This window comes from Corticium candelabrum, chromosome 15 (genome assembly GCF_963422355.1).
Source record: "Corticium candelabrum chromosome 15, ooCorCand1.1, whole genome shotgun sequence".
Lineage (NCBI taxonomy): Eukaryota > Metazoa > Porifera > Homoscleromorpha > Homosclerophorida > Plakinidae > Corticium > Corticium candelabrum.
Window position 1 is genome coordinate 1,348,662 of NC_085099.1, and position 16,658 is coordinate 1,365,319.

General features: G+C 39.5%; 4 protein-coding genes across 5 annotated transcripts; 1 reads left to right on the forward strand and 3 right to left on the reverse strand.

The window, feature by feature from the left end:
• Window positions 1-193: 193 nt before the first annotated feature.
• Window positions 194-6,432, reverse strand: LOC134190620 (ATP-binding cassette sub-family F member 1-like). The gene is made up of 23 exons (XM_062659076.1): window positions 6,186-6,432; window positions 5,761-5,825; window positions 5,580-5,690; window positions 5,421-5,521; window positions 5,046-5,131; window positions 4,911-4,987; window positions 4,748-4,810; window positions 4,547-4,612; window positions 4,398-4,480; window positions 4,256-4,339; window positions 4,111-4,199; window positions 4,015-4,050; window positions 3,837-3,949; window positions 3,700-3,771; window positions 2,860-2,965; window positions 2,726-2,800; window positions 2,582-2,652; window positions 2,099-2,131; window positions 1,967-2,038; window positions 1,807-1,903; window positions 1,687-1,751; window positions 1,559-1,631; window positions 194-610 (listed from the first exon to the last, which is right to left on the reverse strand). The coding sequence occupies exons 1-23, from the start codon at window positions 6,403-6,405 to the stop codon at window positions 441-443; spliced, it is 2,028 nt and encodes a 675-aa protein (XP_062515060.1). The 5' UTR covers window positions 6,406-6,432; the 3' UTR covers window positions 194-440.
• A 50-nt stretch (window positions 6,433-6,482) lies between these two features.
• On the reverse strand, window positions 6,483-10,157 carry LOC134190622 (transcriptional adapter 1-like). Of its 2 annotated transcripts, XM_062659077.1 has the most exons (10): window positions 10,059-10,157; window positions 9,968-10,004; window positions 9,848-9,902; window positions 9,272-9,355; window positions 9,059-9,216; window positions 8,927-8,999; window positions 8,470-8,624; window positions 8,267-8,412; window positions 6,995-7,154; window positions 6,483-6,756 (listed from the first exon to the last, which is right to left on the reverse strand). In XM_062659077.1, exons 1-10 carry the CDS (start codon window positions 10,115-10,117, stop codon window positions 6,619-6,621), a joined length of 1,065 nt encoding a protein of 354 aa, XP_062515061.1. In that variant the 5' UTR covers window positions 10,118-10,157; the 3' UTR covers window positions 6,483-6,618. The 2 variants fall into 2 exon arrangements, with proteins under 2 accessions (XP_062515061.1, XP_062515062.1); XM_062659078.1 differs by lacking the exon at window positions 9,272-9,355 and having other exon boundaries at window positions 9,059-9,168.
• Window positions 10,158-11,067: 910 nt separating this feature from the next.
• On the forward strand, window positions 11,068-14,877 carry LOC134191229 (high affinity copper uptake protein 1-like). The gene is made up of 5 exons (XM_062659827.1): window positions 11,068-11,376; window positions 11,437-11,591; window positions 11,656-11,737; window positions 13,383-13,608; window positions 13,682-14,877. Exons 1-5 carry the CDS (start codon window positions 11,079-11,081, stop codon window positions 13,884-13,886), a joined length of 966 nt encoding a protein of 321 aa, XP_062515811.1. The 5' UTR covers window positions 11,068-11,078; the 3' UTR covers window positions 13,887-14,877.
• LOC134190830 (bone morphogenetic protein 2-like) lies at window positions 14,419-15,767 on the reverse strand. The gene is made up of 2 exons (XM_062659353.1): window positions 15,542-15,767; window positions 14,419-15,338 (listed from the first exon to the last, which is right to left on the reverse strand). The coding sequence occupies exons 1-2, from the start codon at window positions 15,765-15,767 to the stop codon at window positions 14,419-14,421; spliced, it is 1,146 nt and encodes a 381-aa protein (XP_062515337.1).
• Between the last annotated feature and the right edge of the window lie 891 nt (window positions 15,768-16,658).

The window sequence follows — 16,658 nt, forward strand, 5'->3', positions numbered from 1 at the left end:
CCACGGACAGTACCATTTAATTACTGGGATGTGTTTCTTGAAAAAGACATCCCAAAAAGCCATAGTGTTGGCTTACACGCCCATAAAGTAATTAGAGCTTGGCAATTCTTGGTACACACAGAGACAGTACCATTTAATTACCCGGATGTGCTCCTTGAAAAAGACATCCGGAAAAGCCATAAGTTAGCTCACAACTAAAATACAGTATCACATCACGCTGCATCATGGTGACACCATCATTTATGCTAAATCAGTTAAAGAGCATCCCTTCAAAAGTTAGGGTAAATTCCAAGCAACTTGGTTGGTTAATTTTAGAAACAGAGTGCATTCTAGCTAGCTGAAAGCATGTACAAGTGGATCTCCGTAGAAAACAGTTTAGCTGTATAACCGATTACTTAATTAATCATTGATTGTAATTACTTGACACGATACAATAATGACTACACCAATTTGTGACCAGATGCACGTTCCTCTCCTAGTGCGTCTAGAATTTCCTTTCTATAGTCGTCAAAATCACCATCCACTTCATTGATTGTCTTGTCTTCGATAACCCACAACTGACAGTTTGTTTCTCTGATCAATCGAGCGTCGTGACTGACCAGAATTACACCTGTGACAGAATAAAACGCTTAAAGACATACCAACGGCGAGTGTAGTTACACAATTGACACACACACACACACACACACACACACACACACACACACACACACACACACACACACACACAGCGAGTAGAATAGTTACACGGTTGAATCAAAATAGTCAAAAACATACACAATTATCTGATCTATGATATCATGCTAAGACTGTTGCCCCTCTAAAGTTAATTAAAAAGGCAACAAATAATTACAATTATCTACATGTATAATTGCATTGCTGTAGTACAGTAAAACCTGTCTGAATGAGAACAAGCACCCTTCATGCTTATGCCTAAAGCTGCCTGCAAACAGTGGGTAAACGCATCAAATTTCACGGTACAGTTCTATAACAATGTGGTGTTACATTCAACAGGGTGCTGACATCACACCAAATAGAGATTATATGCTTGAATCTATTCGTAAGAAAACAGTTATTGAATGTCTCCACCAGAAAAGAAAAAGAACAGAAGCAACCTCATGAATAGTTTTGCATAGCCAGACCCTTTCCTGCCACGTCATACTTCCACAAGCAAGAAAGTATGACGCGGTGGGAAGGGTCTGGCTACTTCATGCAGCTGTCATTGAGCTGTGCTGTAAGCAGTTAATTATTAGCAATACATAAAGTATTAACTTCTAACACAATTATTCTCATGATTCGGTACAGAGTAAAAGTAGCTCTGAGTTTCAATTATAGACAAATAATTTCCATCGAGTAATTCATCTTCTTGAACCCATGCTATGCAAAAGACCAGTGCAATGTCATTCTACAAGCCAATTCGTCATGCATGAGTGACCCTTAGTCATGCCCTTCCCAAACTATGACTGACAAGTTACAATCTACCTCTTCTATTCACAGCTTATCAAGACTACTATTTCAATTGAAATTACCAGCAAGTAAACATATTAAAAATTCTTACCTCCTGTAAACTCATTAATGGCATCAGCCAGAGCATCAATAGATTCAATGTCCAGGTTATTAGTTGGCTCATCCTAAGCATGAATTTTTATGAGATAACTTCCAGATCCATTTAGTGTAAAAAGTCACCATAATCAAAACGTCTGGTTTTCTGCAAGCCAATTCAGCAAACACAACCCTTGATTTCTGGCCACCTGGACATATTACAGTTAAATTTATTAGTCCCACTACAACTCACTCAAATTGCACCTGATAGATCTCTGATTCTTATTGTGTGTGCATGACCAGACAATCCATATCGACCGAGCAACTTGCGTGATTCCTGGTAATCCATGTCAAACAAGCGCTTCGTATATGACACACAGATATTAGCAATAGCAAAAGACGATGTAGTAACTACCACTTGAACCTGCAAATACTCCACTGCTGATTCATCCATTGTGAGCTGGTCTGCTGCATGTTGATTATAAACACCTAGACGCTTAGATACCATCTATGTATAAGACTAAACATGCGATACAAGACACGCTAGTCAGCCTACCATACGATGGTTCTTTCTTACTTCACCTTGCACCTAAGTGTAGCAAATAACAACCATCAATTTCCCACATTTGCTTCATTAACGAGCACATTGTTAATTAACACCAAATCATTCAGCAATCAAAATGCAGTTAGACAATTTGGCTTGTAACAGAGGAAATGTAACAGGTCAGAATGTGAAATAACAAGATGACATAAATTTATGCAACTGCTGCATGTCTTGTTACCTTGACGTACTTGACGTACAATAACTTTCATCCCCCACCAAACAGGAAGACTCAAGAAGATATTTCTCTTTGCTAATTGTAACTGACATTAGAAGACATGTCTTGCATTGTCTGCATAATTCTATTGCATGATATCTGTTTCAGTGCTAAAACTGTATCCAACAGAACCTCAAAGTATCTGACTGACTAATCGACCGACAACTACGCAAGCTGACTACATGTGTCTTTATTAATTGCAAAAAGCTCGAGGTTCTTACCGGGCTGATAGTTCCGATTAACAAATAGAGAAATGTGCTTTTTCCAACTCCATTAGGGCCCACAACAGCAACTAACAAAACAGACCAACAAATAAAAAATAAACTATGTCAACTAATTAATCAGAATAATAAATCAAGTATTACTCCTTGAGTCCATGTCAATACCAAAGTTGACCTCCTTGAACAAACGAGGTTGGCCATCATATGCAAATGTTACATCTGAAACCAAGTAATGAAAAATGAATCATTAGGCTATTTTTCAATGTTACACTCTGTACCATAAAGTCCTAAAATTGGGGGACTTAGAGCTTCTGGTTTAGGAAAAGAGAACTTCACTGTGTATTCTTTTGGTCGCTTTAACAATTCAACTGGAGTTGAATAATCCTGAAAGAAATTTGTTGTACTGAATGATAGATTAGGGGCGCGTTTCCACTAGCGCCTAAACCGGTTTAATAAATGGTTTAAGCTATTAATTAAAACTGATTTAAGAATTGACCTGTTTCCACCTTCACTAAACCAGTTATATTTTAAACCTAACCACTTTCTTAAACCTACTTCAAAGTAGGTTTAGCAAAGTGGTTTAGGTTTAACTGTCATGTGACAGTAGCACGCTTGTTTAGATGGCGTCTGACAATGCCGTTTTGATGATATTGACTATTTTGCTGGGATAGGATTGCCTTAGAAAGATGTAAGGGTCGCTAGCTAACGGAAAGAAATCAGCAGCTACAAAGAGAGAGAGAAGACGGTGTCCTTGGTCATCGTCATGCAAATTCCCACAACCAACAGTTGCCCTGACTCGGCGACAGAGCAGCCGAATACTTTAAATAAGGCGTTCCTAAATGGTTTGTCTTGCACATTTCAGATGTGCAAGTTCCTAGTGGAAACAGTCGTTTTCTTGAGCTGGTTTCGCATTTAAGCTAAACTAGTTTAAGGTGCAGCTAGTGGAAATACGGGCTAACTTGTACCTCTTTATGTTAGATGAAAACTCAATAATCAGCTAGCTATCCTACTACATAGACAGAAAAGAAGAAGGCAAACAAGGACAGACAAGTACTGGTAAATTTATTCCATTAGAAAAGAGTGTAACCAACTACACAAATTGCTACCACTACACTAACTTCATCTGCTGCTTCTGCTTTTGATTTTGCTCCTTTCTTTTTCCTCGAAGCAGCTACCTTTGCCTCTTCTTCCTGATAATGACAAAGAACACAGTTTGTCAAACAAATTTCACTGAGACCAATACAACTAAACTTACCGCTTGCTTTTTTGATTTGCCCGACTGCTTCGAAGCCTGGATACGCTTCTGTTGCTGCTCAAATGCTTTTGTTGCTTCCTTCTGTTTCTGTTTGTGCATCAACTTGAAGCTATCTGTGAGCACGCAAGTTTTTTCTTTATCAGAAACAGACCACAAACAACTCCAACAGAAGACATACCATAGTTTCCTCTATAGTAGAGAAGCTTCCTGTCATCTGTAGTTAGAGCAGAAACTTTTCGCTACAATTTTACTAAGAATTTTCATTGTCACTTACGAAGATGAATTATATCAGTGCAGACATCATTGAGGAAGTCTTGGTCATGAGACACTACTAGTAAAGTCTTCTTCCATGACTGGAGATAGCTGAAAGTATGAAACTCAATCATGTGCTTGTGAACGAAATGCAGTTCCCGGCTCACTTATTTAGCCAAATGACTGCATTGAGATCAAGATGATTTGTTGGTTCATCCAACATCAAAAGAGTCGGTTCAAGAAACAAAGCCCTAATACAAACCATCACAATCAGGAGACTCAACAGTTTGTTCTAACCAATAGATTTACCGTGCTAAAGACACTCGCATTCTCCACCCACCAGAGAAATGCTTCGTAGGTCTAACCTGCATTTCTGTAGTAAAACCAAGACCCTAATCCACAAATATCTACCTCAACTGTCTGCAATTTCCTGTAGAGTTTTAGTAGTTGTTACTGACTGCAAGTATACGACGTGCTTTCGCTTCAGCAGAATCAGCACCAATGGCTCTTAGTTGGTCATAAACCTGTGGCAACATGATTATCACATGACTGTACAACAACAGCAAAATTGTCTTATTTACAAGAAAAATGTTTATAATTTGCATTATTTATGCTGACAGACAAGCAACATCACACAAAAGATACAGCTAAATTTTTACCTCACTCAGCTGCTCAGTAGCTTTGTCATCACCCGACTCTGATTCTCTTTCTAACCTCTTTGCCTACATAGACAATCACACATTTCATCAAAATCTTGTACATTAAGCTGATACAACTACAAGATATGCAGACATCTCTCTAGATGTTACTGAATTGCCTTACTTTTTCTAACAAATCCAACCGCTTTTTGTCTGCATTTAGCAGCACTTGTACGGCTGGTGTGTCATCTGATTGGACCTCTACATAAACATCTTGTGTAAAGCAGTTGTAATCTCAAGTCAGCTAATAAATGACAACCTTGTTCACAATACAAAACATCAATTCCTGCTGGAATAGCTAGTTTCCTTTCAGCTATATGACGCAACAAAGTTGTTTTGCCCATCCTATAATAATCCAAAAACCTTGAAATATCCATACATATGAATATCATACAGTACATGTACATAAATGAAGACAGTAAACTGCCAGGACATTTAAAAGTGAGAAGTCAGTTGGGTTGCCAGAGTCAAACAGACGAACTACAAATAACAACACAGAAAAGTCTCAAATAAACCAAATAAGAGAAAAGTACTGAACAAATAAGAAACAGACCATTACTTGTCAATGGCGTAATATTACAACAACTGAGCTACACAGACAGATGCCACACAGTAAGAAGTCGAAAAAATATACCCATTTGGGCCAACCAGCCCATAACTTCGCCCAAATGCAATTAACAGTGAGGCATCAACAAACAACTCTTTGCCCCTGGCATTCAAAGTAAACTTCTCTATCTATAAGAAGCAAACCAGTACACTACCAATATGTGTATAAGATTTGAGCACACAAGACCTTGATATCTTTGGATTGGTCCCATACTGCATCAGTTCCTCTACGCTGCTGCTGTGCAACAGTAAATTGACCCAGACTCTCTTCCATTTCCTCAGCAGCTTGCCGCTTAGCCTAAAAACAAATGAACAGCTTAGTTAGCTCAGTGACGTGAAACAATCCATTCCTGAGAAGTAGTCTACACCTGTTTTTTCAACTTCTTCAGTTCTTTTCGTGACATTACTTTATCCTTGCCTTCTTCATCCTTCTCTGAATAACAAGGTCATGTGTAAAACACAGGCATAATTAAAACTCTAATAAAGACTATGGAATACACAGTTGCAAGTGCACATGCATGTTAGCGAGCTAGATAACATACGCAATACACACACCCTTAATTAACTGTCAAAATATCCACAAAATTGTAATTCATTAAGTTGTTAATTACATACGCGAGTGCGAGCACGAGCGTCACACACACACACACACACACACACACACACACACACACACACACACACACACACACACACACACACACACACACACACACACACACACACACACACACACCACTCACGCACGCGGTAACTCACGCACACATGCGTTCACACAGACGAAAACACGCACCAGATTTCAATGATTCGACTGGGACTGCAGATGCCTGCACTTCAGTTTCACACTCAACTTCGTCATGGTCGACAGATTCTGTGAGCGTCGGTGAGATATCCTCCACTTCCTCGTTGTCATCACTAACTTGTAGCTTTTCTGTTTCTTTGCTTAGTTGTTCTATAGACTCCTTGTCATCTTTCGCATTCTTGGCCTGTTTTTGAGGACGCTTTCTTCCCATTGAGTCACTATATCCGGGAATAATCACATTCCCGGATAAGCAAAAATTGACTTCTGTACTAGTGTAGTGAACTGGACACTACAGTACTGTATTGCATCATTACTAATTCTGTATTATTATTTACTATTATTTAGTATACTAGCATTCTGACACACACAATTCTCTAGTGCTCATGATGCAGTTGCTTGACATTCAACAGGTTAACGTTTGATTTCATGACAGTCTTTGCAAAGTATGTCTATATAAGAAATCATGGTTTTGCTCCAGAGTTCCAGAGTGCCATATCTTCGCCAGAAGCCTTTCCATGTTAGTACACAATACAGCATTGCTTGGAACCAATCGTCGGTCAACCTACAAAAAGCAGGTGAGAACAGCAATGCTATCAATATTGACAACAGCAGACAGTCAATAACTGTAAAGCATTATTATCTTCAGCTATCAGTAATTTCTAACAGGCAAACTTAATTATAATGTCAAATGCATCATTTTAGTTACTAAACTACACAACACATCCACTAATGACAAACATACACTAATAATATTTGTTCCTCGGGCATATAGAGTAAATCGTGATTGTCCCGTATATCACCTGTAATGTATCTCTTAGTTCGACTAGTGTTATCAAGCCTCTTCTTTGTCCATGCACACGTGCTGATAAAATCTGAGCTGCTTCACTTTCACTTGTTCTGCATAAAACTCGCTGACATCGAGTAGGTAGCTTACTTCCCGTCATTGATGGTCCAGTGTCTCTGTGACAAAGAAAATTAGCATAAAACACCAAACAAAGACAGCAAACATGACAGCTGACTCGGTTACGGCATCTAGGTCTACAAGTGTAACAGACATGCAGGTAGGTTGGCACAGATTGACGAAATAGACAATCAGACACGACATTGTCAGCAACAAAAATTGACCAGACAAAGTAGTGCATGCTATAAACATTGAATGGGCACATCTATAAACCAGAGACGTAAAAATAGAACAACCAGCTTACAAACAAAGACAAGACACAAATATTCTAAAATTGCTTCTCTCACCATCTTCATTAGTCACACTTAATTAAGAATGCCATTTCGATGTCTAATGTAGATGCAGAAAATATGTCACGGTTTGATAGCACTTCTGTGAGTCTTATTGTACGACATCTGTGCCTTATTACACACATACTGTTTACCGTCACTTTTTCTGTAAATATACATACTATAAATTCATAAATTTTAGATTTATTGATACATTAAAGACTAATTAATAATATGCCACTGCTCCAAGCCAAATTAGAATGTCCGATAACTTTTCTTCGTGGATGTCCCGTCAACCATGGATGTTATATCCTACACCGCAATTAGTTACACCAGTGCAGTGTTCCAAAGATATTAAATTAATTAAACAGCTGAAACAAAACAAAGGGATAGCATGCCTGTTTGCAGCTGTTCACTATAAATGATGAAGTTTAGTCTTGTAATAAATGCTTCCGTTTCCAAATCCATTCAAGAACCTTGTTGCCAAACGTTATTACTACTAATTAATTCAATATCAGATGGTCAAGCAGCTGTATACATAGCTCAACTATCACTGCACCTTTCACAGATTTCTTCTAAATGCACTGCAACCACTAGTTCAATCCTATTATCAAAGGGTAATGGGTACCACTCTATTCTAGACCAACTTCATTTCTAAATCTGGTCAAACAATGCCAGTACAATGCATCCTGAATTAAGTTATGATGTATACATACAATGACAAGTGTTTGAGTACAACAAGCATTCGAGTACAACAAGCAACTTAGACAAGCAAGCAAACAAACCTTCAGGGACTAGCCACACACATAAATTGAAGCCCCTGCCATCAATAGTATACTCACATGGTTTTGGTTCCCCGTGAATTATAAATCTTCTGCCTTTTCTGTAGTGGAGGATCCCACAAGTAAGAGTGCCTAAAATGACCATCACGCAAGCTGTATGACTTCCGTCGCCCAACAACACCTTCAAAAACGTTCTTAATAAAAGCCTACAACAAAGAAACAATGACACTAGGTTTACAGACAGTATGACCGAGCCTACCTACCTCCACAGCTAAAGCGACAAGGTGAGGAACATCATCAGCAACATTGTCAAGTTCCATGTCTAGTGCCAGCAGTAAAAGACGCCCATAAAGAGATATTGCATCGGGCAAGCACATATCCTGAGAGCACAACTGGATCTGCTTGGCACGAGCGTAATCTAAACAATTTGATAGATTAAAACAGAGAAACGGACACAGCAAAATGTATAAGGCCAGAAAGGACAGGCTGTAATCATAGCTGAACAAGAAGGCTAACTAGCAAGGCATTTCATACATTAATGCAATCACTAGAATGCAGATGCAATCAAGTAAGCAGACAAACTAAGTGTATCATTATTAATTAATGAACAAAGCCCAAATGCAATGTTAGTAGAAACAGTCTTCCTTACCCTAAAAGGAACAGAATCATGAGATAAATAAATTTGCAAGCTATGTACACAGCTGAAGATAAATAACCACACCTGGTGTTGTAGACTTTCCATACAGTCGGCTGAATAAAGCATAAAGCCACTTGACACTGGTGAGAATACAGTCTATGTATATGTTATAAACATCCAGTTAGTGCATTCCTCTAAAATCGTTAAGTCACAACCTCAAAGTGTGTCGAGCTAAGCCGATGTTTCCGTTTAGTAGCCAAGCTTGTGTCTTTTTGATCCTCTAGTACAGCCGATTGCTTCCTATGAGACAGTCCTCCATGGCTTCCTGAATCGACAGAACCAGATAGAGACAAAGAATGCCTAACAGAATTTCCTAACAGTACACAAATTTCATTATCACCTCAACTTTAACAAGGTCCTCATCATACCTGTTGGCTCTGTTTGTTCTAGCTGTGGTTGTACAATTTGGCACTTGGCAAGGATGGCAAGTAGGAACTCATTATGACAATGAACTACATGCCGACAACATATAAACATGTATAACAAAATAAGTCTGTTTAGTTGAAAATAAGAAAATCCATAATGTGAAACATATCAAAACTTTAAATTACCTAGTTTATAGATATCATGTCATATTACCTCTGTCAAACTCAATTGACACATAATTCAAACACTAAGTTAATTAATTTAGAACACTGAGTCACTCTAGCCTTGTCTCCATGCAGACTGTGTCTGGTATGTTCCCGTATAATACTCTCAAGCACGGACACAAAAATTTCTAACACTAAAGTCTGAGATCAAAATCGTTACTTGTAGACACTAAATGATTAATATAGAGCTGTATGTGCTGTAAAAAGTGACACATAAAGCAAATAAACTTGTGAATCAATTTGTTGTGTGAAAAACATTCGAATTTACAAACGACTCGACTAATTTAATTAATTAACAGTAGAAGTTAGAATTCAAGAAACTCATACTAAACTGATCGACTGGCGTGCACCTACCATTCTGTTCCCCCAACAAAGCTCTAGCTTGATCATCAAATTCTGACTTTGTTATCTGACATGCAAACAGACTGTCTGAAGCACTTGCATCTTACAAGAGCTACGTATACGTCTGAAAACCTTGTGTTTGTACCACTGTCTCAGCGTACTCCAATATCTACCAAATAAAACATCGACCACACCAAATTACACTCTGTTCAATGTCACTTACGTCGAACAGCGTTCTCCAAGAACTTCAGCTAGTTGTCGTCTAGCTGTCACAACATCCATGTCTTGGTGTGGTTAATACGGGCATTTATTACAACAGTCACGTGTAGTCTACGTGGTTTCTTGGTGTGGTGTGTTTTCACGTGTTCAACATGGACTGTGAACTCTGGACTCAGTGCTAAAATGCATGAGTTAGTTTGACGTGAATACGAAGTGACGACGAGCTTTAGTTATTGATTTGTTATCCGGGACTTGAAATATTCAAACTTTGGAGCGCAGAGTTGCCAACTCTAGTAGATGATCTAGAAGTGCTACATGAAACACTCATGCTCATGACTTACCTACAGTAAATCTAGTAAGATGTGCAAGAAACAGTACTGTACAGTGTACACGTACCTACACATAGTCTTGCGTAGCCAGACCCCCGCCGCGTCATACTTCCGGGCGAAATCTACACACTGGTTGCTATGTGAACTACGCAAAACCCAAACATTTATGATTCATGAGGTAATTGAGGTTTCTCTAGTTTCTCCAATTTCCATTGTGTGACCACAATAAAAAGTACCGGTAGTGGTATGAAAAATATGCTATTAGTGACTAAGGTTTATGTTCACTCTATCCCCTATTAGTGGCCGGGAACTGCATGTGCGAAAAAATAATACATTATTTGATATGACGTCTTTGGTAATAATAATAATATAACAATAACATTATTATCAGTATAATTAATAGCAAAGGCGTCATCAAGGTTTAAATATGTTCTGATGTTAATCTGAGAGCTAAGTAAACACTATAGACACAAGACAGACCAACAACATACACAAACTACAAATCGAGACGAAAAAGCAAAATAGTTCATGTTGAGCTTTTACAATGAATAGTGCTAAAGACGTAAACCGTCACATCTAACAACACATAAACACCGTCTAATTCGTCAAACCAGCAATTATGCAGGCAGCAAGAGCACGCACTTCACATTCACGTAAAGTGCAGCGGACGTTGCTTACCGTTGAAGACGGTAGTGATGGCGACGACTTTACGACGATTTTTCTGTTCGTTTTGTGTTGCGGTATGTTTGACTTTGGCCGCACGTGTCTGTGGAGATAACAGTCACCACCACAGCGATAATCTGAACGCTTCGGCAACGCCGTCTGAGCACGTGGTTGCTACAGCAAATGGTCACGAGTCCAGTTCTGTCCATCATATGCACATGACACATGCCCCAACCAGTCATCATATACATAACCATGACTCTATAGCTAGCGAGCCATCAATGCAACATGGCCATGACAGTGACAGTCCAGAGGATTCTACGGATCATAGTAATCGTGCACTGCTCGTAGTTATTCTCTATATTGTGGTGGTAGTCAGTGATTCTGTAGATCATGGTGGTGATTCTATGGATCATGACGGTTCTATGGGCCATGACGGTGGTTCTATGAATCATGGTGGTCATTCCATGGATGATACTGTTTCTCCAGGCCATAGCAACGACGATTCTGGTCATCATGGAGATACTCATTCTTCTGGTTCAGGGGTATGTTGTATTAGCAATATTTTTATGCTGACTTTCTTAATTTAATTAATTAAATATTGTGCAGGGTCACAGTATGCAAATGTTTTTTGAGTTGGGTCATAGTGTTGTAATCTTGTTTGAAGATTGGAACATAAGTTCTGTTGGCGGTACGTACCTCATTCTTCCTACTATTTTTAGTAGATAATTAATTAATTAAATTATATGTTGTCATTGTTACTTAAGTAATTATTAATTGGTCTACTTTGGAGGTATGTTGAAAGATTGTGATGTGTTTCTATATAACACGTACGTTTAAATTTTTGTTTTGGCACTATACCAAATTAATGGAATGTTTGTCTCTTTGTCTCTACACTTGCCTCCCTCGTGTCCTCTTTCTAGTTTCTCTTGCTCTCTGTCTGAATAGATTTTTAATTAAACTTTAAGAATATACAGGAAGTGATTGAAATAGGCACAAGTAATAGTATAGATATGGAAGATATGTTTCTCTTACAACCAATTAAAGTCAAAAACTATGTTAGTTGACTACAATCTACTTAATTAAGTCTAATCATTAAATATTAAAAGCAAACATCTATTTGTGACTTTTAAGGTATGAAGCACTTTAAAATTATCTAATTTCTAAAGTTTATGTAGTTTAGTTCTCATGATAAGAACTGATCTGATATGGCACCTATGATATCGCTAGGGTTGGGTATCCTAAGCAAGTTTTGTTACTGTTGTACTGTACACGGGGATTTAATGGTCATTTGGTGAATGCAGTCTTTGTTGGACATACCTTTACGTGTTGTATTTCATTTGAAGAATGGCGTAGAGCGCACTTACTTTCTAAAATTGAATTACTATGAATTTGGGTTCTTGTGGATGTACTGTGCACATGTGCAGGAGTAAGCTAAATGATCATGAGCTCATGCATCTTTCTAAACATAGTTTCCGTTTGTATGTCAGTTTGCAAACACAACTGATCACTACAGTGGTTAAGACCACAGGTCATTAGCTCTCTTTATCAGTAAAAAGATATCTGTAAACTACTCTAGGAAGAAGGAGTCTTTATCTAGATGGTAAGATTAGGGAGTGTTATTTACAGCTGGTCAATACACAAAAGAGTGCAGTACTTTAGATGTATCCTAGACTTTATGAATGAGCCAAATAATCATGTGCCTAAGCTTTCTAATAGATTACTATACCTTTTAGTAATAATTCTCTTGGTAGAAAACAGTGCAGTTAATTAAGTTAATTAAACTGGTTAGATTGAAACTCTGCAGAAGTCTCCAATAGGGAAGGGTTAGTGACAAATAACCATACCATATTACTGAATTTGCTTTTTCCATGAGGCATCTGTTGCAGAAATTAGTTCTATGATAGCGTCAGAATGAGTGGGAGTTGGAGTCATGCATTTGTGGTGTGTAGGGGGTATAGGATGTCATGGTACATGTCAGGTACATGGGGCATATATCTCTTTGCTTGGGGGTATCAGATGGGGTAACCTCATACCAGCACTTACCATTAGTGTCAGCCACAAGTATTGAGCAGGAAGATGAGACCAGTTTGTTTGTGAAAATTGTAATCATAATCAATTACAACATAGTTGAGGCCACATCTTTGTCTTTAGAGTGACAATTTGTTGCCTATGCTTGGGTAGTCACTATAGTGGGGCTCTAGGCTAAATATACTGAAGCATACCTTTAGACATATGACACAGTTGGCGATGAATGCTTTACCATTAGACAATTTAGGAGAAATTAATAATGCTTAATTAGTCTAAAATTATTACCAATTAATTTTTATTCATAGGATTGATTGGATCATGCATTGGATTGTTTTTTGCTGCTGGATTGTATGAGGGTCTTAAGTGGTTCAGGGAAAGGCTTATGAGCAGGGCAATTAAAGAAGCCAAACGAAGAGCAGCTGTCAAAGCTAAGGCTCTTGGAACAGCCAACAGTAACATAAAAATGGTATCAAGCTATGACTGTGAAGCTGAAAGCAGTGGCAGTTGTGAAAACGCTTCCGTCCTATTGTGGTACTACACCTACTAATTGTTTTCTAAGAAATGGTGCCTATTACTTGGTAACTGCATGTCTCTTGTTTTGCAGGGTTCCTTTCTTTGATCACTTTATTCAAACTCTTCTTCACATGTTGCAAGTCTTTGTTAGCTACTTACTCATGCTTGCATTTATGACCTACAACGTGTGGATTGGTTTGGCAATTACGCTTGGTGCTGGATGTGGATACTTTGTCTTCCTGGCTTGCCTGCCTGAGGATGCAAGGGTGTCCAAGACTAGTGAGCACTGCCACTGACTGAACAATGTTTAAGAAGCAAGATACACAGTAAACAAACTGTGTGTGGCAATTTGTAGCTCTAATTTGTGGATTGGTCAATAGAGAGCTGGAGCACCCAGTATTTTAAGTGTGCAATCCTTGTATGTGGAAGCTTGTCTTCATTTCACTAAGCAATAAAATAGTGTACACATCCATTTCAAGAAATCAGCAGTTAGTCTGACACAGAATATATACATATCTAGATTATAGAACTTCTCTGATTTCTGGTCTAATGCAAGATCTGGCACATATGCACATATTTAGAACGCTATAGATACTATAGGACTCGTATAAGTCTGGCCACCAGTAATAACCCAGTGACTTGCAGCTATATCTGTCAATTGCAGCAGTAGGCTGAGTAAGGATAAGAATACATAGCCAAGACACCAGCTTTATACATTGTTAGCGTCAATAGTCTTCCCATCTGTCAGCACCACACAACTGGTGTACTCAATGCAGGAATGACAATATCCAGTCTCATGTATGCGCAAATAGCTAAAGTGCTCCGCTGTCATCGACATCCACAACTATTTGCTATCATCTTCTCTGATCTCTGAAGTGCCATTGATCCATTGGCGTGCTTAAGTAACAGCATGATATAGCCCATATCTTTATCATCTGGTACACAGCAGATTCTATGAGGAGTTTGGGTTTTCTGAGCAAGAAGAGCCTTCATGACAGCATGGTTTGTTAGAGCTTTACCTTCATCTCGGAAAGATTGTAAAAACTTTCCAACACAAGTTCCTACACACTCATTCATCAAGAAGCTCTTAGGCTGCAAAACAGTTTCCATATCGAGATCAGAAAATCTGACTTTCAACTTTTTTAGACTACACATTTGGGGCTCAGTGGTCTCATCTCCACTGATTCCATTGTCTCTGTCCTTGTCGACTGCCCGTTCATGTCTGGATAATACTATTGAATCTTGATCTTGTTCATCCAACTGTTTGAAATCAAGTTGCAATTGTTGCCATATTTCATCATCCACCGATACCTGGTGATGATGAGAGTTCCCACTAGGTGGCTGCACATAAACAACAAGTAAGGACTGCATCCGATCAATGTATCTCTTCTGTTCTGATGGTGTGTAAGAGTTCACTTTGCCAAATGGTCCTCTTACCCTCACTAGAAGTCTAACATCAATACCCTGTCTCCTTTGCTCAATCAGATGTGTCACATTGAGTATCTCCCACCCACTCCTGGAGGCAGTCGTTTCCTTGGTTGCAATCGGTATTTCCTCTCCATTAGCTAACTTTTCACTCACCGTTATAATGCACGTTTTCCTTCTCTCTCTAGCCCGAATTCCTTCCACAAAATTGAACAGTCGAAGCTGAGCAAACAGAATACCCGCATTCTTTGGCAAGTGTTGCACATTGAATTCCAGTTCGGTAACTATAGACAACGAAGGAGAAATAGCCAATCTAGATGGTGCTGCAACACAACAAGAAGCGCGATTAGTAGGCGCGGAAAATCTGGTAACACCGCCCACTACTAGACGGCAAATTGCTGCCACGTGCCTAGACTAGTCTGGTATCTCGCATACCTAACAGGACATCAAATGTAGCCCTGAGGGTTGAGTTAATTATGTCGTCTAACGACATAGACAAACGAATGCGACCCGGTCCCATACTTACCACTGTTCTCGAAGGACCAGATTGCTGCAGAGTGGGTGGCCAGTGCATTGGCCACATGTCGTTTTGGTTGCCCATGCCTGTCAGCTAGCTGTTCATACAAACCCGTCATGAACGACGGCGGAGCCTCTCGCGACGAATGATGTCGAGAACGAACGGATATCCTGACGTCAGCAGGCGATCGTCTCTTCTGTCGACTCGTCGAGCTCCGTGAAGTGGGTGCAGCCATCACGTCAGGCAACAAGAGAAGGTGGAGGGTGATGACAAGATGAAGCACGGACATCATTGTTGCTTTTAGTCCGCTATGACAAGGTCCGTTCAACATGTAAAGCGATGTCTCACGGAATTTCGTAAACCGAACTGGTTGGTACGAGAGGAGGATGGCACTGAGACCTTGGAGCCGGCGACTCAACGGGATTCGCTGTGAAGAGGTGTGAATTGCTGCAAGAAGGTGTCGACTTATAAGTGCGTCTTAGAAGGCGTGTCGTGTAAATTAATCTTATCTCAAATACGAAAATGAGCCTAGTCGTAATATGAGCATTGGCTGCATGTCTTTGGCAATAGCAATTGAACTGTCGAGAGACACTCGGTTCCCAGGGGGAGCGCACGTACGTGTGGGTTACTGCTTACGGTTACAGGACGGACATTACGAATGTTGGTGTCATGCTGCGGCGATTTGCCAGGCGCGTGCCTTGTACAAACAAGCGAGTGTACCGTGCTGATGTCGTTGTGATCGCTAGTGATTAGTAGCTCACGTCTGGGCTCGCTTGATTCGTGCAAATAAGCTTAGGTAATCTCATTGGCAGACTTGATAAATCTTGTCACATTAGCTGACACCTATTCCTTCCTCCATTGTTTCGCCATATAGAATTTCCCCACTAGAGGAGTTCTGCATGTGCAGCGTGGGCGTGTCCTGTTTGTGTCCGAGTGCGTGACCTGCACCACGCACGAACTGGAAATCGTTTAGCGACGATTGATCGACTGACCTCCCTTGAAGACAGAACCCATAGTGCCACATGCATGGATGATTGTGGTACTAACGTGAAACGGTGCAGCCATTACGCCACAGTATTGTAAACACTGGTAGGAGTCGAGCTAATTCAATTACTGCCCTCTGGAC

Coding starts and splice junctions, on each gene's coding strand:
- LOC134191229 (XM_062659827.1), top strand. CDS start 11,079: ATGGCGACGACTTTACGACGATTTTTCTGTTCGTTTTGTGTTGCGGTA. Junction 11,377..11,436: donor AGAGGATTCTACGGATCATA/GTAATCGTGCAC, acceptor GTGATTCTGTAG/ATCATGGTGGTGATTCTATG. Junction 13,609..13,681: donor AACGCTTCCGTCCTATTGTG/GTACTACACCTA, acceptor CTTGTTTTGCAG/GGTTCCTTTCTTTGATCACT.
- LOC134190620 (XM_062659076.1), bottom strand. CDS start 6,405: ATGGGAAGAAAGCGTCCTCAAAAACAGGCCAAGAATGCGAAAGATGAC. Junction 2,039..2,098: donor TAAGAAAGAACCATCGTATG/GTAGGCTGACTA, acceptor ATGGTATCTAAG/CGTCTAGGTGTTTATAATCA. Junction 611..1,558: donor CATTAATGAGTTTACAGGAG/GTAAGAATTTTT, acceptor ATTCTGTCACAG/GTGTAATTCTGGTCAGTCAC.
- LOC134190830 (XM_062659353.1), bottom strand. CDS start 15,767: ATGGCTGCACCCACTTCACGGAGCTCGACGAGTCGACAGAAGAGACGA. Junction 15,339..15,541: donor CTGGTCCTTCGAGAACAGTG/GTAAGTATGGGA, acceptor GTTGTGTTGCAG/CACCATCTAGATTGGCTATT.
- LOC134190622 (XM_062659077.1), bottom strand. CDS start 10,117: ATGGATGTTGTGACAGCTAGACGACAACTAGCTGAAGTTCTTGGAGAA. Junction 9,903..9,967: donor GACAGTGGTACAAACACAAG/GTTTTCAGACGT, acceptor TTTGCATGTCAG/ATAACAAAGTCAGAATTTGA. Junction 8,413..8,469: donor TTGTCGCTTTAGCTGTGGAG/GTAGGTAGGCTC, acceptor TCTTTGTTGTAG/GCTTTTATTAAGAACGTTTT.